The following is a 21,730-nucleotide window of genomic DNA, read 5'->3' as shown; positions in this document are numbered from 1 at the left end:
GAAAACAGAATAAAAGTTAAATGCAGACATAACAAGAATATCAAGTAGCAGAATGATAATCTAGACATGTTTTAAACAGCTTTTTAACAAGCAACAGAAAATACAAGAAAGGACTGCTAAGATCTTTGTATCCTTCCTGTCAAAGGCCCTGCCCATGGCAACAGGAAAGGCCTGCTAGGTGAGAGACACACATAGCCAGAAACAAAACAACATTGCTCCAGAGGGAAAATGATTGCCTTTTTATCATGAAGGCTTAACATTTATAGTGCTAATGTTCTGCTTCAATAGCGCTGAATCACAATGAAATGGGAATTCCTTAGGGAATGTGGTTTTTTAAATTCGTGTATCAGGAAAATAAACAAAACCAAGCGGAAACAGGAAGTTTTTTTTAGTACGGGGTTGATTAGTCTCACGCTCTCCGTTTTCAGATTTAACATACCTAGCTACAAAGCATCCAGATTCTTTGTTTAGGCACATAATCATGTTAATTTTTTAACAAGATGCTGCTATGCTAAAGCAAAAATTCCTAACTTTTTTTCACAACTTCACATATAGTTTGCATTTATTTATTTTTCTTCTTATTTTTCTTGCATTTATTTATTATTCATTGCTGTCCTTCAGTCACTATTGGTGGAGTACAGACAAGCTATAAGATGTGTGTGATTGTACTTGCTCTGTTGGAAATGTCCATTGTAAATATTTCTTAATGAAAACATTTGCATTCTTAAGTAAGATACTAAGAAATAACAACATCAAATTATTAAACACAATTGTGTACTGTATCATCAGCTTAAAGGCAATAACCAGCCCAAGTGGAGAGACTGAGTTTACTAGTTAATGTGCATACTGATGCAATAAAGCAAATCATATCCATCTCATGTTAACTATATTCCTAACATACACTTTTAATCTCATAACTGTAGGGGCTCTTTAATATCTCTACCATACGCACATGCAAATTCCGACATATTTGCATGCACTCTACATGACTGAATGCACACTATGCATTGTTTCATCCAGTTTGTTTTTCCCGACAAATATTTAAGGTCAGGATGAAAATGACAGCCCTGGGTCAGCTGAATTGATGGTTGAGGCAGATAAAGGTGTAGTTTGAGTCTTAAACTTTGCCATCTGTTCTGAGATGGATCCGCGCCCTGTAGCAAGGGCTGGACAGTGAGGCATGTGAAAATTTGGCTTGTGTAGAGTTTGGATTTGTGGTTGTGAATATGCCAAAAACAGTGAAACAGTGCAGTGCATTAGTCATGCAGCTAGAACCACTCTCCCTCCCCCATTACACTTTATTGGTTTTTAAAAACACAAGACCATTGAACATAAACAAACTATAATGCACATGCACAGGTCTTTAGTCTCCCTAGGATGAAGAAACCAAACATCAGAGCACCCAGCACACAAGCTTATGAGCTGACCTGGCAGTGGAGCTCCACGTCCTCTTGCAGCAGAAGAGCAATCCCAGCAGGTAGCTGGCAGGAAACCTGGGGTGTCGTCACAAACACAGGAACAGCATGCAGCACTGGTGTTCCTGTGGACACGAAGGGAGAAACGTAGGGGCAGATATGTGGACCCAGGTGCAGGTGATCACTCATCTGGAGCCTGGGATCCCTTGGACTGAATTCCTGGAGCACTTGTATAGATTCATCAGTCCTTGTCAACAAGTATGTTAGAAAGTGTTAAAAATGGTCCCAGAAGCCCCCCCCCCCTTTTTTTTCCATTACATGTACAAGTACTTTAGTTATTACTTCATTAAATTCCACATGTAGTGTATAGGGTCCTTTTCCAGGTGTGGTCAGCAGATGTCAATAAAAAATCTCTTTTATTAGCTTTTGTTTTATGTTGATTGGATGAAAATCTATGTCTAAACTAACAGATCAAACATGTTCAATATTAGATCTTATTACCCTCCTCTCCTGCTCTTTGCCACATTCAGTGTTCCCTCGTTTTCTCCACATCTCCACATCTGTTTAAGATCTGAGGATTCTGTGGATTTGGAAGATATTAGCACATGTATGTCTGGAGCCAGGCTAATAGTAAACACGGTGGCTTTTAGGACCCTGCAGCTATGGGTCACTACTCTATAAAGTTCGACTACACTATAAGGATCTGCAGTTATGGGTCACTACACTATAAAGTTCTTCTACACTATAAGGATCTGCAGTTATGGGTCACTACACTTTAAAGTTCGTCTACACTATAAGGATCTGCAGTTATGGGTCACTACACTATAAAGTTCTTCTACATTATAAGCATCTGCAGCTATGGGTCACTACGCTATAAAATTCTTCTACACTATAAGGATCTGCAGTTATGGGTCACTACACTATAAAGTTCGTCTACACTATAAGGATCTGCAGTTATGGGTCACTACACTATAAAGTTCTTCTACATTATAAGGATCTGCAGCTATGGGTCACTACACTATAAAGTTTGTCTACACTATAAGGATCTGCAGTTATGGGTCACTACACTATAAAGTTTGTCTACACTATAAGGATCTGCAGTTATGGGTCACTACACTATAAAGTTCATCTACACTATAAGGATCTGCAGTTATGGGTCACTGCACTATAAAGTTCTTCTTTCACTTTAATGAGCTTTCCCATCTCATATTAGCTTTCACATATTGACTGCCAGTATACAGGCTGTATGTTATTTTTATTTATATCATACTCTTTCTTACATGTGACCTGAGGGTTTCATATATTCTTCCAGTATTTCATAAATGTTTAATTTTAATGCAGGTTTGTTATTTATGCCAAAAAGTTGAAGAAGTCACAACACTTTGCAATTGTTGGAAAAGGCAAATCTGTTCCAAGATTGGTCCGATTATCCTTGTGTGTGTGCCCATCTCCACTTCAATACGAAGAGATGTCATTCCTAGATTGCCTACTTGCTCTGTTTATCTTGTCCCTGCAGCTGCTCCTGGGGGGCTGGAGTTTTGAGAAGGGAAAGGATGTTGCGTGACCTTTCCAGGCTCACGGACGCTTGGGGACATCAATCTATAGGAGTTTCTTGGAATTCTGTCTGTGTGAGACCAGCATAGCCACATATGCATTTCCTTTGTTTGTGTTACTACAATCTGCTAAGCACATCTGTGTAAGAAGTGATTTGAAGTGGTTTGTGGGTTGTTGCCCCTTGTGAGAAACATGCATGCATTCAGGAAAGCAGTTCAGTAAGTGTATACATCCAGAGCATAATGTCTGGTGTTCTCAGGGCCCCTCGCACCGTGAAGTGCTGTGAGGATCTGTGTTTTGTCAGTGTTGGGTGCTCTTTCTCACACATGTCTCTGGGAGCTGATGGTTCCTTTCGCACTCTGTTCCATCTCACTGGCTCCTCATGTGTCACGTTGACAGGCCCGTTTCAAGTCCCTCCGAGGCGATTACAAACCACAGATTTAGAGATGGTCTAAACACGTTTAGTGATGGACTTTTGTCTTGAAGAGAACTGTCGTCCTGTCAGACCAGTAACACATTTAGTGATGGACTGTTGTTTTTGTCTTCTGTCGTGTAGCATGAGGCAGTAAGTGTGATACATAGCAGATCATTTGTGGGAGGTTTAAAGATGTCTATAATGAGGCATAATTGTTTAACACACTTGCTTGTATTTGAGTCTAAAATTGTAAATATTTTACACTACACTACATTTGATTAAAGTCTAGAATCGTAAGCATTTTCCCTATGTGACATTCATACATGTTTCTTGGGAAAAAAAATTACATTTTAGATTAAAAATTAATCAAACTTAAATACCCTGACACCATTTTTAATCTAGTCATTTATATACTCATTCTGAAAAAAAAAATATTTTGTATTCCGGAGTCTTAACGCAGTCAGAAGATTAAGTTGCATACAGAGTTATGGGGCTTTAGGACAGACGAAGGCATATTGATGAAGTGTTGTTTATGTTAGAGAGTGCTGGCTCTCTGAAATGGTTTCTGATGTTCTCCTTCGTGGGAGCTGTATACAGGGACGTTACAACACTCCCAGAGTGGATGGCCCATGAGAACACAGCACAGAGTGCACGCAATGGTGAAGTTGAACCACTTCACTATGGAACTTAACATACTACAGTATGTATTCTGTTTCTGTATTGGAGGAAAGGTATTCCAAACAATGCCTTGTGTGTGTGTGTGTGTGTGTGTGTGTGTGTGTGTGTGTGTGTGTGTGTGTGTGTGTATGTATTTGTGTGTAGTTGTGTGTGTGTGGCTGTGTGCAAGTAATGAATTTAGATTTTATTAAATTGAAAGTGAATTGAAAAAAGTCCTTAGTGTTATATTTAGTTTAGTTTTATATTTAGTTTATATTTAATGTTTTATTTCTGTTCTTCGTGCTACAGATTCAAATAATGAGTGTACTAATAATTAAGTACTATGTAGACTGTAGTGTACTGTGTGTGTATGCACGTGCATGTGTGTGTGAGGAAAAACAGAAAAAGAGGGAGATGTGTTTGGAGAGAGAGAGAGAAAGATAGAGAGGGAGAGAGAGACACACCCACATAGACTCTCTATTTCTCTCTCTCTCTCTCTCACACACACACACACACATACACACACACACACACACACACACACACACACACACACACACACACACACACACACACACACACACTCACTTACACATACATCCACATACACACTTTTGTAACATTTGTTTTGGTTCACATTTCATTTTTTTGTTTTAAAAGTAATAATTCAATTGTGATTATGGCTCAAAAATTCTCATTGGGACTTAAAGTATTTAGATTTCTCTCCTAGAGGGATGATGTTTTTTATTATTTTTACTTTTAACAGTGTGTGTGAAAAGGGTTCTCTAATCAAAGGGTGAAAGTAATGGGAACATCACTGGTGTTTCTCTGGATTTTGGGAGAAGATTTGCAAGTTCCTACAAACAGTAGTGATAGTGCTGACCCTTCATTTCACCTTCTCACAGATATACAACAGAATGATAATCAACATTAGTAGTACACAGTACAACCAGTACAACTCATGCATAATAACAGACATGCAAACACAGACGGCAGTGGTTATAAGCACATCAACTTATCAATTGATCAATCAAATCCGTATGCGTCATGTCAGATAGAGAACCAGTTATATTAACAGGGTGGTTCTGAAAAATACTACGTCCATGAATTGACATGACAAGAATGTACCCCAGAAAAGAGTTCTGTATCTGGAGAACCAGACTCTGGTCAGGAGAACCAACTCTGTGATATCATGAACAAAGCCAAGGATGTTGGGGAAATGTGTCCCCGGATAAATATCACCGGAGGAAACTCACCGGAGGAAACTCACCAGAGGAAACTAACTGGAAAAAGCTCACTGGAGGAAACTCACTGGAAAAAAACTCACTGCAGGAATCATGCTGCTGTGTATGAAGTGGTTGATCTCCCTGTTGAAAGGTTATGCAGACAGACTTGTAGGATGGAAAACATCAGTGAGAAAGTGGCCTGCATGTTTGTTAAACACTGTCCCTATCATAATCTCTGTGTTTAAATGACATACAGTAAAGAAAACATGTTACAGCAGGAGAAAAAAAGAGCACCTGGTATCTGTAACAGTTTTCATCAGTTCAGTAGCCATGACACAGAACTTCACAAGGAGTCTGTGTGTCTTCACATGCTATTTGTCACGTAGGGCTACGCCCCCCTCTCTAGCTGTCACTCCAGGTTCCCTGCTCCTCGTGTCTGTGTTGTTCCCTGCTTGTCTGTCACCATGGTTTCCCTCCACCTGCCACGCCCTTGTCGTCAGTGTCTCCACCTGTGTCTAGTTTACTTCTGTGTATTTATAGTTCCTGTGTTTCCCATGTCGGTTATCGGTTGTTTTGTTTTATTTGGTCAGTTTGTGCTCTTTGTTATTCATGCTTTTTGGTCTTTGTTCAGTGTTCTACACTTCCTGGTCTGTGAGTTCTACTCTTTTCGTTGCTCAGTCGTCTGTGTATTTTGTAGCCTGGTTTTCTAGTTTGTATGCGTTTACTTCATGTTTGATTTAAAGGGTTCGTTCGGTGTCTTAGTGCCCTGCTTAATTCTTAGTATCGTCATGCCTGTTTATCTGTCAAACCTGGATGGCTCGCCCGTTATGACCCCTGCCTGTTTGATTTTGGACTTTGATTATGGAATTCCCCTTATTAAATCTCGCTCTCCTCAGCGTTTGTGTCCGCCTCCGAGCTCTGCAACACAAAAAGCATTACACTATTACCCTTCATCATGCACCATAGCCACCTTCTGCCTCAGTATGTCCATCCTCATCCTCACTGCCATGCCCTGTGTTCCTTCTCTGGCTAAAAGTGGGTGGGAAGACGCTGAGCCCACGACTGCCATCTGAATGCACAGAGGACTGAGTGATCTTTGCCTGTCATGAGATTGTGTGACAACTTATTCTAACAGAACACAAAACTGTTTATATGACTCTGACATACAAAGATAGAGAGCGTGAGAGACAGAAGGGGGAGAGAGGGATAGAGAGACAGAGAGAGGGATACAGAGAGAGATGGATAGAGAGAGAAAGATAGAGAGATAGAGAGAGGGGGGATAGAGCGGTAGACTGAGAATGGGCTGTTAGGACAGTTTCCAGTTTCTACTTAGAGATTAAATTCCTTCCCTGTGCACATGATCTGAATGTGCTGCACAGAGCCTGCAGCTGCTGAAGACTGCTGTATGGTTCAATAATGTTCAGTGTGTTGTATTATTATGGTTGCATTGTTACTTTTATATTATTGTTATATTACTATTGTGTAATGCTATTGTATTATATATATTATGCTTTAATATCTTCAAATTCTGTAACCCAAGCACTGACATTACAAATATCACGTTAATTGTTACGCTAGTTAAGTACTTTGAATTTACCTGCATAAAGACGAAAGCCGTTTGCATATGCATACAAATGCAACATGAAACGTGAAACTCTTTTAAGCTGCATTTTAAAACAGACGAGGCAGACTTTAAAAAATGTTCTTCAATGTTCAAACATTCTGTTATTCAATGTTTTATTAAATCAATTGTGTGCCTAACCAACAAAACACAATCTGGTCAATGTAAGTTTAAGAGCTAAGGTTTTATTTCACTCTGTAAATAAAAGTAAAATAGGTAGTGCCAGCCTACATTTTTAAAACATGTTTTAATTGAATGGTTAAAGAATCTCAGCATGACTTCCACAACGTAACAGATTCAGTTATGTTGTATGTCATTTCCTGAATCTGTTGTGCTGTATGTCATGCGTCCAATGCCATAGACCAACATGGCTAAACCTCATACCCAATCAAAGGGAATTACATGTGATAAAGTGTTTTATTCATAATAAAACCTACAAAAATAGTAGCACAGTACAAAATGAATTTATTTCTCTCTCAAAATATTGTAGTACAGAAAGTTATTAAAACTGAGTAGAACTTTACAGTAACACAGTGAAGATAGTCCATTCATTTATATATCACTTTATGTAGTATCTTATGAAAAACATCTGTCTCTCGCCTACACAGGCGTAGGTGTGTCTAAGTGGGGCAGATGGGCAAGTGAATTTAACATTACTGAGAAACAGACAGAAAACACTTAGTCTTGGTATTTATTTAATGTCATCAACAACGATGCTGGTCAAAACTAATATACACGATTGTTCAAAAAACAAAAAAACTGTTTGACTAATATTATACTTATGAAGAAAGGGATCAAAAAAATCATTCTTCAAATCGAATAACCCCTTCAAAACCGTGGTAGGTGAAGGGGTCCAGGGATGGGCTACACAGGTCTTTATCTAAACATGCTATTTTGTTGAACTCACAGTCCGTTTCTGAACCTGGTTTGAAGTACACACCATCGGGCGAATGGATAGAGGGATCTTCATCAAAGTAATTGTGGGGCCTAAGAAGGACCCCGCCCCCGTTCCCCACAGTAACAGTGTTGGGGATGTCCTCAGCATGTGGAATGTGAAGGAAACCTGCAGTCACCCAGGCAACCAGGTCCTGAATGAGAGGAAATCAGAACAGGAAATCAGCAATGTTTTAATTCTACAGTCAATGTAAGTGTTGAGTAACAACAAGCAATTCATTTAGGCATAATATAGTCATACACATGAGTCACAAACCTCATTCTCAATGACTTCGTTATCCTCAATGTACTTGCTGAAGTCAACCACTGGGTCCCACATGTAGTTCTGGCTGTACAGGCTACTACTGGTCTGTTCTTCATCTTTATGCTTTGTTATGGCCACTTTGTACCTGTGAGAGACACAGTAAGAGAAAGACAGACAGAGTGAGAGAGAGACACGGCAAGAGAAAGACAGACAGAGTGAGAGAGACCGTGTAGAAAGCAAGACAGAGTGAGAGAGTAAGGGAGAGAGATGAGGGACCAGAAAAGGGATATAGCAGAACCATGCTGATGTGTGTTTATAACCTTGTATTGTAAAAAATATTCTGTTTGTAATTTGTATATTTGTAACCAGATGCGGTCTTTGCATAGAGGCATTGCTAGGCAACTGCCTTGGGCCCCTCCCACTGCATCATACTATAGGGGCCCCCTGACTAGTTAACTTATTTCTCGCATATTAATATTGATGGGCCCCCTAGCTAAATTCGCCTTGACCCCCCAAATTGCTAAGTCCGCCACTGTTTGTAAACTTCTATTTTGTGATTTGTATCTGTAAAATGAAGGTTTGAATCTGTAGCTTACGCTATTTATCTATAATAAATATGTTTGTGTATTGCAGTTAGTTTCTGACTGTCACGTAGGGCTACACCCCCGTCTCTAGTTTAGTTCCGTGTATTTATAGTCCCTGCTCTAGTCGGTGATCGGTTGCTTTGTGTCTTGGTTCTGTTTGCCTATTGCCCATTGCAATCTGTTTTGTCTACATCGTGAGTATCCGAAGTCCAGTCCAATACTGTTTCTGCCTAGTATTTCCTCCCCTGCATTGTTTTGTTCTTTGTGCTGCTGTTTTACTGTCGTGTTCTGGTTGCCCTGCCGATATGACCCATGCCTTTTGACTTCGACTATGGAATTCCCTTGAATAAATCTCGCTCTCCTCAGTACGGAGTTTCCTCCGTCTTCTCGCTCCGCAGTGCCAGATTCGTTACACTGACATTCAATAACAACTTAAACTGCATTTTTACTGCTGTCCCCTCAGCCAGTGAAGTCAGTCACTTCATTTTGCATGTCAGATTCTTATAGTTTTTTGCAACTGAACAAAGCAGAGAGTAAATTCAGTAGACACCAGGTTTTACTTCTAACCATTACATTTAGTATTCAGACACTGTTCGGGGTTTAACTATAGGATCCCAAACAATGAGTCAGTATTTCCTGACAGGTGAATCAGTGCTAAATGATCATCACAGTATTTGAACTTTGATCAAATGACTGAATTGGTTCAATGATTCAGATGAATGTTGATGTGTGCAGTCCACTCTGTTTGGTAGGGCAGTGCTAGTGTGTGCAGTAAGCTGTAGGACACCTTGTATGTGAGTCTGTATGTAAGTCTCACCGTGCCCAACTCATGCTCCTCTCCTCTGGCTCGCTCTCAGGAAGGTGCTCTCCAGCAAAGCTCACCACCTGCAGTTTGTAGGAGCGCTGGTGGCCCCAGCGGTTGGTCTGATTGCTGGCCACATGAAGGTATCGGGGGATCTTGTGGTCGTGGCGCAGTGCTCCTTCCCTCTCCGTCTTGACCTGCTTCTCCACCAGCCGCGGGATCTTGGCCTTGCGCTGCGTCATCCAAGGTAATGGCGCCTCCTCATACACCATGTCTTTAGTCTGGAACACATTCTTCACACCTGCAGGATAAAACAACATATTAAGAGTACATTATTAAGTAAAGGAAGATTGTTTGACTAATGCCACACCTAATGAGACGCACAAAGAATAAAAGCTGAATTGATCATTAATGAATCACCCTCATGCTAGTTAAAAAAGGTCTAGGCATCTAGTCAGGGAACACAGGCAATCAGGATCATTTTGAATTATTGAATTTATTTTGAATTGTAATACTAAGTCTGAATGGAGCTATAAAAATACTGATGGTAAAGAACAAGGTGCATGGCTTATGTGAATGAGCAAGTATCCATTGAATCACCTGGTAAGCCAGGATTTTATCAAAGAAAGTCTTGTGTTTCTAGACTACCGCCCAAATCAAAGGCAGCCAGAACCGCTTAATGTTTATCATGAAGCATTTGACTCAATTGCTTCAATTTGTAACGTGCTACATATTTACAAGTGAGCTTACATAAAGACGAAAAGAACATTAATTCATGAAAGGGTGTGGTTATTGACTCATGAGATACGGTTTTACAAACGAATTAAATTTGTTTCAACCTGCCAATTGACCTATCAAATGAAATACAAAAATGTAACATTTAGGTTATTCGTTAAAGGTGTAGCGATTGAAGGATTTTCAGATAAATAGCACTTCTAAAGTGGGACGTGAAACGGTTGTACTAGCTGCGTGTTTTTGGTCAAGTCATAAACACGAACAAGATGCAATTTTAATAGTTTCTGTAAATTTTATCATTTAATAGCACTCGGAAGTCTTTGAACGGATTATTCTCATCCCGAGGACACTAAAATCTTTTCATCTATAGCTTTAAAGATCTAAATCAGCACTTTTAGCTACTTCTACTCTTGACAGGTTTACTAGTTTATACCTTGACATGTTTATGTTTATATTATAGCAATTTGCGTGCATCGATCTTTCTTTCAGCAGTAGTTACATATCTAAAATATTCAGATCCACCTTGAAGTTGAATAAATTGTATTGTTCAGTAACTTTCACGCTTAATTAATGCATCTTTAATTTGCTACACATATAGTGTATAGTAATTTCATTTCAGATCAACATGATTTACATACCTAAAATATCCAGATCCACCTTGAAGTTCACGAAATGTGTGTGAATATTTCCAATAACATTTTCCGCGACCTGGTGGCCATACTTCAGACTCCCATCAACGTTGAATGAAGACGATATGTAGCCCGTGGCGTGTACTCGTGCTTCCACCGAGCCGCTCTGATAAAATATGAAGTCCCATATGTAATCGTAGTTACCTATAGCTGTGATGGTGCGGAAGTACAAAGCGCTGTTTGCTAGACCTCCGTAGCTGTTTTGGAAAAAGTCTGAAAAGTGTCGGCGTAGTGGTCGGCCAGTGTCATGCTCAAAAACACATATGGCATTTCTGAAACGCTGTGTAACATTTGTGTCGATGTAGCGGTAAACATCTATGTAAGTAGCCAGGTAAGGGCAGTCAATGCCTCGCACAAGTTCATGAGCAAAGCGACCAATCCCGATGCTCGAATCCAGGAATTTAGTAAGAAACATTCCCGGTGTAACAGAACCATAGACGGACATCGCCTCTTGAACGCTAAGCTCGTAGGCAATCCTTTCTCCTTTGAATCGAATATCAAACACTCGCATGCCAGTGAGGGAACTCAAACCAAAGGCGAAATTCCAGTCCAGATAAATGACCTGGTTCTTCTTCACGCTGAATCGTTTACCTTGGACGTAATACTGTTGCGGTCCCAAGCCAGTAGGTCTGCTTCTCGGTTTCAACGATGCATAATTAGAAATGTCTTTAAAGACAATCTTTTTTAAAGTACCGGCGGCATAGCTCCGTTTAAATTCGTTTATGCTACTAAAATATTTGCCATTGTACAATAACTTTTCAACACTCCAGATAGAAGAATTTTTATTTTCATGATTGATTAACACTTCAAACCCCACGGGATGAATATACATCCCACTGTAGTCACGAAAAAATGATATCCATGTCTTTCGGTCGCCCGCTTTTACCCCTCGAGGCATTCCCTCGAACCCGTTCAGGTTCCTTTTGTTTGGAATATAACCAAAACTTTCCCTTAGTTCTGTTTCAATTTTTCTAAATACTTCACTATACAGGAACGTAAAAAGCTGTACATATTCTCCAACTGTCACTGGTCGGGCCGTGAAAGGTAGACTATCGACTTTGTATTTCTCCCTTGTAACATCGTGATGTTGCATGTTCCCAGACAGCGGTCCCACCACATACTCCTTCAGGTATCCATGCTCTCCGAAGAAAACGACAACCGTTGCTTCACGTGGAGGTTTGGGTCCCTTCGCATCCAGATAACTTAGAGCTTCAGCTTTTTTTGGAAGCAAAAGGTCAATTAAGAAGATGAAGTTCTCTGATGGTCTTGCTGTGGCAGAATGAGAAATCTTTAAATCTGCTTGACCCCACATGTAGTCACGAACTGACTTGTACTCCAGCGGGGTGAGATCCGCAAATATCAAACTGTTGTCCGTGTGGTTGACTACGATTGACTCCTGCGGTTGTAACTGACATTTTGGTAGCCTATTAGAATTCAGGCATATTAACACAATGTTGAGTATTACCGACACAAGTCCGATTAGTATGAGCAGGCACTTAACAAGGGAATTAGTCACTTGAGCCACCATACCTGTGACTTCCAAAGGGCTGCAGACGCGTCCCTTCCTGAAGTAGTGGAGATGTGAAGACCACTGAGCCGTCTGGGACAGTTAAACGCCCAACAAACCAACCCACCCCCACCTCCTGTGTCGGACCACAAACATCGCACACGCCCACATGTTCCAGATGTTAAACGTCTTCCATGTTATAACGATTATGCAGCGTCCAACCACTCAGCTTTTTACGTGAACTCTATAATCTTCTACTCTGAATAGGCCTACAAAATTCACGAATGATTCAAACAAGAATAGTGTATTTTAATCTCTTACCACATACTTACATGAAACCACATCGAGTTGGTAATCTCATATACATTTTCTTTGTTATTTCGGACACAGTGCATAATTTAAATAAATAAATAAATAAAAACTAAATAAATAATATCCAAACTGTCTAGTGTACTTTGGTTCCTTGTTTACTGATGTAAGAATAAAATTAGTGCACATATAATTTTTTTTATACTGAATGGAACCAACCGAAAATCATCTTTGAAGAAATATCAGATGTTCAAACATGCAAAACATTAATGAACATGTGAGACTCAAACACATTCACTTCCAACCAGGAGCATGCATGGACATGTCCCATAAACATGCAAAACCTAACTGATGTGGCAATTAAATTACTGGAATGTTTTCAAATGAACAAATACATTTTGATCATCAAATATAAATATGAACTTGTGGAAGTTGCCCTCCATGGACCTAACACTGAGAGCAATGCTTCACTGATGTTTGATGCTACAGTAATACCTGTATAGAAAAAAAGTTAAACACAGAAAAAAAAGAGACTGCAGCTTCAAATGTGGCTGGTAATTCTGTCGCGGATGGAACAACACAAACGGTGCCACTGCTGAAGCAGCTAGCCAGCAATTAGCCTCCAAATCGTGACAAACAGATGACCTACCTGACCTGGCAGTGATGACTTGGAAACACCCATTCTCTGGGAAGAATCCCAAACTGGACAACATTTCCATTTATGGCATTTGGCCGATACTCTTGTCCAGAGCAGCTTGCGAACATGCTTTATCATTTACTGAGAATATGCTTTCCAGCTAGTACAAATAGGTCAGAGTCCAGAATAGCACTGAATTGAAATACCGATAGACACAGATGTCAGTGCTGAGAAATTATTACAAATTTAATCATGAGTGAGTGCAGTACCCAACAGCACTGATACCTGGGAAATTCAGCGGAATTCAAGACATTTCAAGACAATAATATTTCAATGCTATTTTTCAGTAAGTGCAGGATTATTGGTCATTTAAATACTGCACAAATAGATGAGATCAGTCTGCATTTGAAGACAGTAAGGTACTCAAACTGTCTTTTTTCACGATCACGAATGTGATCTAATCACGGTTCTCATGCGACAATTACGTTTCCTTCAGATTTTTTTGTGCAAGCTTTGACAAGGGGTGGTTTTGGCAGTTTGGGAGTGGGGTCATGGGAGTTTTTTGGCACTTTGTGGGCGGGCTCATGGGATTTTCTTTCAGTGAAGGATATTGGCTGATGGCTCCTGGTTTTGTGATTGACAGTACACAAAGTCTTTTCAGAAGATGGCGGAGCACGACGAACATAGACAGGTGAAATTCATTTTCACAGTGTGAAATAGGGTTTCCAAATGCAATGAAATTCTTAGCTTAGCTACCTACCCAGGTCAGAAGTTGCAGCAGAGCAGTATCTGCACAATACACTTGGTAAATATTTGTTCGCAGCATGTAGAGATGTTTAAAGTTCAGTAACATGCATGCTAAGAACTACATTGTGTCACCTGAGGCAGAGGGCTATTCCGATGCCAAACTGGCAACCGGCTTTACAGGAAAGATCTGCTATTATATTATGCCCATCCAGGACAGCTTGGACACACCCTCTGCCCTAGAGGTGTCAATTCCAGGTTCAGAAAGTAAAAGTCCTCACCAGGATTTTACTGAAGCTTGCTAGATTTTCTAATTAGTGCAATCCAATTAGTGGAATCAACACAATCCACAAGCCTGAGCAAAAATCCTGGCGAGGACTTTTACTTTCTGAACCTGGAATTGACACCTCTGCTCTGCCCTTCACAGCTGAAGAGTTCTCAAGGATGCCTAAGGCAAAGTGCTATAACTGTCAGATCCCTGTACCTGTGCAGCTACTATCACTACTGTCACAAGATTGTCAGCAAATTGTCAGTGTATGTTCTACATGCAGTAGCTTTGTTCCAGACACCTCTTCATTTCTGATGGTTTTTAGGCATTTGTAATTGTGGTGTTGTCATTTTATCTTGAACTGCTAGGTCAGCGACTCGGATTGTGAAGGTGCCAATGATCCAGCTGAGGTTATTTAAAGTATTACTGACACAGTTTCAGCCTAGGATATCACCTAATTGGAAAGGCCATTACAAATTTTTTAATACTTCTTCTGTGTTTTACAGATTTGCCCCATCTGTGAGGTGTCATACCCTGTGAAGATCCTTTACATGCAAGCTCATGTGGTGTAGGGTAAGACCAGACCCACAAGAGGCTCTACACTTCTACTTCTTTTTGGAACAACTTAAGCAAGAAGGGGAGAGTCAGCCTTCGCTATATTTGCCCTTAGATGCAACAAAAAATGGCAAACAAAGGGATTGCTAAACATTAGCAAGATAATTTCCTTTTATTTATATACAATTAACTGATCTTGATGTAGGCAATGCAGCAGAGACTCTACTCTTTGAAGGTGAACCTGAGCACCTAGTCCTGCTGCATCAACAGTGCTATTGGAGAGTGACCTTTTATGTATGGGGGAAGGCCACTTGGCTACTCAGTAATTAATGGTGGTCATACACTGCCTAAATGACTGCCCTGACATATGCAAAGGGAACCCGTTAGCTTTGGGTACCACTAAACATACAACTGGTGGTGGGCCGTTAACGGCGGTCGTTAATTTGACACTCTTATCGGGCGATAAAAAAATCGCCGTTAATCTATTCTTAAAGTTGGGTTGGGAACTGGGTCAAAATGGGTAAGCAAACTATGATGACTTTCAACTTGATAGTTTAGCTCGGCTGTATTCCTAACCAAATTGCACAGTAGGGGCGAGAACGAGTTTTCAAACCTGTCAATTACAAATCGTACGTGTGTTTACATGGATGCATCCACGAAGTCGCCAGGTTTGCTTCATGGAAAATTCATTTTTAGGAACGTAAAGTGTTACCGGAGCGGAGCTCGGAGCGGTCGTTTTCTGCATGGTCCTAGTGCTAGATTCGTCGCTATTTAAATATTTCTTTTTAACCGTTAAAACTGCAGAGGACCAAAACTGACTTTTGAAAATTACGTCCGTGAGGTTAAATGTACTAAATGTTGGCTTACATTTCAAATATCATGTTTAGCTGAATAAACATGTTATCAACCCCTTTTAATGTACAGTATGTAGGCTTACAAATTCATGTTTAACTGAATAAACCGTTGAACACAAGTAGCCTACATTTTATTGAGCATGTTTTTTTCTTCAAGTATCAAAGTAGAACAGCTTCCTCAAGCAGTCATTGATGCATTTTGGAAACAGGAGATGAGCCCCTGGTCTAATGCACCCTCTGTATTAAGAAACCCAATCTCAAAAACTGACTTTTAGTCATTATTTGGGTAGCACGCATATGAGCCATTTTAATATAGATTAATCTAGATTAAGTTCAAGATTTCAGTGAGATTAATCTAGATGAAAAAAATTAATCTATGCCCACCCCTACATACAACCCAATGTCTAATGAGTTTAGAAATGTAAAGATGTCTTGGGATAATTCCAGAGAACTTTGACATTAAAAGTTTAATGTGTTAAAGCTGACAAAACACACCAACAACCAATATCCAGCCCCTGTTTGGCCTGGGACTGTACAGTACCTACAAAACACACCAACAAGCTTCTAATATTCCAGCAGCTCCTCTCATGCTGTACATATAATTTTTTTATATTTTGAGGTACATTTGTCATGCCATAATATTGTTTATTCCTGATATACATAATCCATAACAGTACTTGACAGTTCATTATATCAACATTGACATGGGCATGACTAAAACATCCATAAACAGTAATTGAGACAGCAAGAAAAATGTTATTAAGTCTCTCTCCAGCCGACTGCTACTTAAGTTTGCTGTTGTCCTAAATAAGCAGTAATCAAGCCTCTAAAACATATGGTGCTTGGTAGAGTGACTACCCAGATTAAAACATCCCAGGAAAGGGATACAATACACAGGCATTTGACCACTTATCGAACACAGACCTGATGTGGAACCACTGAGTTTTCAAACAACCACAAATGTATTTGACAGTTATCACCATTTCTAATTGCTAAAATATTTTTATTCACTTGTGTCAATATACATTGGTTTGGTTTGTCATTTTTATGAAATCTATTAATGTGGATAAAACAATGACTTTCAAGACGATTGAGTGGCTGTAAATATGTACACATTTCATATGCAATTTTATGAATATCCATGACAACACTTCAACACTAGTTATCTCAAGTTGTACATATAGGAAAATGATCATTCAGGGCTCAAACTGAAGTAGACAGTTGGGCCAACATATTGATTCATCTCCAGGCTTATATTTCCATAAGTTTGGTTTTATTTGATAGCTTCTATTACAGAAGAACAAAAAAAAAAAACATGAACTTGAGCTTGAACTTTACTACATAGTTATTTAATCCAGGTTCTAGAATATAAAATATAATTCACTAGGGTCTTTTCTGACAACATAGAAAAGTTATTCAGCTTTGTTCCAAGGTATGTCACTCACCACACCCATGTCCAAATATGACACACCCGGTACACACCCTTAGCCAACTAAGCTAACATAACTAATTCCTTACACAAAACTGAGGAGCTACTACAAACAACAACAACGTTGGACATCTTACAGAAAGACCAGAAAATTCCAACGAAGTAATTTTATGTAATATTATGAACGTTATGTTATGATATGTATGTCCAAGATAGTACGACAGGCTAAGCTAAGCTAACGTAGCCAACTACGCTAGCATCCTACACGATACTGAGTACTCCAGTACTTAAATGCTCTAATACTGTTTATATTCTAATGTTTAGTATTAGATTATATATTTTGTACGAACTCTCGTATGTAAAATTGTTCATTTTTACTCACGAGTCCATCGTATCACGTCGTAGCGGTGGTTCAGGCTTACTTCCGGGTTCGGTGCGGTACCCGAAAACTGGACATATATTCCATCAAAAGTAATTCTTTTATTTTCTGTGATGTTCAAAAGTATCCGTGATCAAAATACCAACTAACAAAATAATCCACGACTGCTTCAGTTTCGCCGAACAGAGTCATTTGCGTGACTCTGTCAGAGTCAACACTACATATTTTCCATCAGTTTAATACTTTTACTCAGATAAATTTTTTACTTGCTGTATAGTTACTCGTTACAATTATAAACATGTTAGCTGGCGCTGTCACCGGGTCAAGCGATCAGACTGTCTTATGAGAAAACTGCGCATGCTCCGGTTGCGTCTCGTTTACTCTGCTGCTGCCTTCACTGAACACTTGAGCTTCGTAATCTAGGTTCACTTGACGCGTCGTGACTGCCGCAAGGGTCCGCACGGCAAAAATGATGCAATCGCGGTGGCTCCGCCCATGCGCGTTGGCCGCGCACGGTCGCGTGGCGAGGTCGTGCACCTCTCGATTTTTGTGCGTGCAAAGTTACAAGGTGGAATTCATGCACATGTATGAAGGTCAATTTTAAGTAAAGTTTTTAAAGAACACTTCGACTTCTACTCAAGTCAATTTTTTGACAGAGTACTTGTACGTTTACTTAAGTATGGGTCTCTAATACTTTATACAACACTGCACGTAAGAGTAGAGTGCTCCGTGCAAGCACAACACGATTAGCCAGTATGGCTAATTCAAGTAGCCTTGAGTCCCGCTCTCCAGCGCCAGTGCGTCCGCCCCCTGATTATGCAACCACCCCAACGTTACATAATCAAATGTGACCACACTGTAAAAAAATGTGTGTTGAATTTACAGTAATAAACTATAAAATAGCAACAGTAAAAGATCATAAATGTAGAAAACAGTATATCACTGTAACAGATGCAATAGCTTACTTAAAAAAAAATAAACAGTACATAAAATTTATTTTTACAATCATATGTAGAAAACACACATTTTTAATATTAATTTCTGGTAAAATATATTGGAAAATTCCATAATGTAGTAAATAAGGAATTACCCTAAAAATATATATATATTCAGTCTAAATTACAGATTTTGCTGATGAGTAGCCTACATTTCAATTTACAGTGAAAACCATTCATCACTCACTAAAATCTCACATTGATTTCTACAGAAAGAAATGCTAAAAATGTGACAATGTATTGCCATTTTAGAAATTGTCTTTGTAAATATGGGTCAAATATTTATACATATAAGGAATACCGTACACTGTAAAAAAAAATCCATTAAATTTACGGTAAAAAACTGACAGCTGTGGTTGCCAGAACTTTTATTTTGCATTAGCAACGTAATCACGCACGAAGCCGTAATCACGCGTATTAAACACAATACGTGAACCATGAGGGCAGGTCATTAGCACTGTAACATTACACAAACACGGTAGGTAGACTCAGACAATGTACAAATACATAAACTAATACAGGGAGACTTAAACTAACAAAACATATAATCAAATACATAATCAACAACAGCATGTCATAACACTTACACATAACGCATATCAATAACGGAGCCGCGGGGGCTCATGGGAAGTAGCGCCGCCCCCAGTGGACCGACGCTACACAATTTTACAGACTTTAAGCAGAAAAGCCTTACATTTTCTCAAAAATCAGCAGTGCGCCTTGTATGTGCACTGAATTCAAAAATCTGTCCCTGACACAGATACGTAATGTGTACGCTGGCAGCGATAAATTAACCAGAGAACATTACGTAAAACGTAATTTAGTAAAGAACAGCGGGAGAAGCGTCTCTACAGTCACCATTCGACTGAAGGCAGCAATGATAGCACAGGCTTGAATATCGAAAACTTTTAAGTGCACCTTATGTTCCAGAAAACACAGTATTCCTTATATGTATAAATATTTGACCCATATTTACAAAGACAATTTCTAAAATGGCAGTACATTGTCCTATATTTCAACATGCTTTACCTTTCAGCACTGGCCATATTTTTAGCATTTTCTTTCTGTAGAAATCAAGGTGCGATTTTGCTGATTGACGAATGGTTTTCACTGTAAATTGAAATGTAGGCTACTCATCAGCAAAATCTGTAATTTAGACTGAATATTTTTTTTATTTTTAGGGTAATTCCTTGTTTACTACATTACGGAATTTTCCAATATATTTTACCTAAAATATTGAAATTAACATTAAAAATGTGTGCTTTCTACATATTATGACTGTAAAAATTTATTTTATATACTGTTTATTTTTTAAAAGTAAACTATTGCATCTGTTACAGTGATATACTGTTTTCTAATTTATGATCTTTTACTGTTGCTATTTTATAGCTTATTACCGTAAATTCAACAAACTTTTTTTACAGTGTATTTTCTGGTGCATAAGGTGCACTTAAAAGTTTTTGATATTCAAGTCTTGTGCTATCGTTGCTGCCTTCAGTCGAATGGTGATTGTAGGGACGCTTCTCCCGGCTGTTCTTTGCTCAATTACGTTTTATGTAATGTTCTCTGATTGGTTTATCGCTGCCAGCGTATATGCATATTGAAGACATTTTTCAAGACTGAAGACTGAAGTTTTCTGTGCAGCAGCAGAGTTAGAGATAATATTGTTTATCTGTTTCTATGCACCCAGGGAAACTGATAAAAAGCAGGCATCCTTAGTTTTTCTACACACACACACACACACACACACACACACACACACACACACACACACACACACACACACACACACACACACATTGACTATAAAGAAACTGGACTGAGAGAGGCAGTTCAGAGTTGCTGCGTGAAACGCAGGCTTCACATCATACTTTAATACTTTTTATATAGACCTCGACTTCTGTGCCATCAATTCCACCACAGAAATTGGCGTAGTCCGCAGGATGAGCGAGGATCGTAGCGGAGGAATGAACTGAAGCTCACTGAGGATGTTCTTCAGTCTGGGACTGAGCTGGACAACAGGAACCCCACAAGCTAAAGGGAAAGTACTACCAGGGTGAAAGTTCTGACCTCGCCAACGACTCCCATCTCATCCGACAAATAAAAAGAATGCGGTGGTGGCACGCAATCGTAAGTAAAAAATATATTTTTTGTAGTTTTCCACAGAATAGGCGTCCCTGCCTGCATTGAAATAGGAAAGGAATAGTATTACTCTGGGAGTAATAAAGGGCTTAACGAGATAATAGGCCTAATTAGATGTCTAACTACAGAAAAGGCCGTTATTGTAGATGTACACGGGTCGATTCAGTGAGAGGCAATAGGAGGGACCTATTCATGGCCATTGTTGAAATTTGTATTTTGATAGCAATTTTTTTTTTAATAGTAATTTGTATTTTGATCATTTAAAAGATGGGGATAGATAGATAGATAGACAGACAGACAGACACACACACACACCATGCATGCATGATCCCATGATCCCAGAGGGAAATTCCTGACTTCCAGTAGTAGATAGACAGAGCACACAGGGTTATGAAGGGAAGAAAATATACAGTAAGTACAAAGTATAGAAATAAAGTAAAAAAAATAATATAATAATATAGACTTCTAGTGTGCCTATGTACGGAGGTTGTGCAGTTGGCTACTAAGTGGCTGTGAAGATTACGACGCTGACTGATGCCAGCCATGCAGATAGTGCAGTATGAGGTACATGACAAAAATTACAACAGAAAAAAATTAGCAGTGCAATTTTGCAATATTAGAACATTGTACAATGAATGAATAAACTATTCATAGTGCAATAGTACAATAGTAAAAAGTACAAATAATAATAATAAAAATAAAAATAATGAGAATAGAGGTATGGGACCAGGAGGGTTTTACATCAGATATGGGGATATATCCATTAGAGCAGGGGTACTCAACTGGCGGACCGCGGTCCGGATCCGGACCCGAACGCAGTCCTGTCCGGACCCAATCTCATTCCTGATTAACTGGATACGGACCAAAACAAAACCGGAGCATTTATTTCAGGGCTATTGACAAAACACTCCGTCACGAGAGTTACGTTTACCACCCCCGCTCAACAACTTACGTTCGCCACCCCCTCAACAACTTAAAATAAAAGCCTGCCTGGTTGACGCTTCGCGAGCGGCGC

The 21,730-nt window shown here is 39.4% G+C and overlaps 1 protein-coding gene and 1 long non-coding RNA gene across 2 annotated transcripts; one reads left to right on the top strand and one right to left on the bottom strand.

Annotated features, from left to right (window-relative positions):
• Window positions 1-7,336: 7,336 nt before the first annotated feature.
• On the bottom strand, window positions 7,337-12,498 carry LOC143504814 (primary amine oxidase, liver isozyme-like). The gene is made up of 4 exons (XM_076996036.1): window positions 10,846-12,498; window positions 9,488-9,773; window positions 8,099-8,231; window positions 7,337-7,976 (listed from the first exon to the last, which is right to left on the bottom strand). Exons 1-4 carry the CDS (start codon window positions 12,422-12,424, stop codon window positions 7,692-7,694), a joined length of 2,283 nt encoding a protein of 760 aa, XP_076852151.1. The 5' UTR covers window positions 12,425-12,498; the 3' UTR covers window positions 7,337-7,691.
• Window positions 12,499-14,576: 2,078 nt separating this feature from the next.
• On the top strand, window positions 14,577-20,888 carry LOC143504819 (uncharacterized). Its single transcript, XR_013127660.1, has 3 exons — window positions 14,577-14,771; window positions 14,868-14,934; window positions 20,497-20,888. It is a non-coding gene; the product is annotated as an uncharacterized LOC143504819 (long non-coding RNA).
• The last annotated feature ends 842 nt before the right edge of the window (window positions 20,889-21,730 follow it).

The sequence above is a fragment of the Brachyhypopomus gauderio genome, chromosome 2 (genome assembly GCF_052324685.1).
Source record: "Brachyhypopomus gauderio isolate BG-103 chromosome 2, BGAUD_0.2, whole genome shotgun sequence".
NCBI classification, from domain to species: Eukaryota; Metazoa; Chordata; class Actinopteri; order Gymnotiformes; family Hypopomidae; genus Brachyhypopomus; species Brachyhypopomus gauderio.
This window is presented reverse-complemented; position numbering and strand designations above follow the sequence as displayed.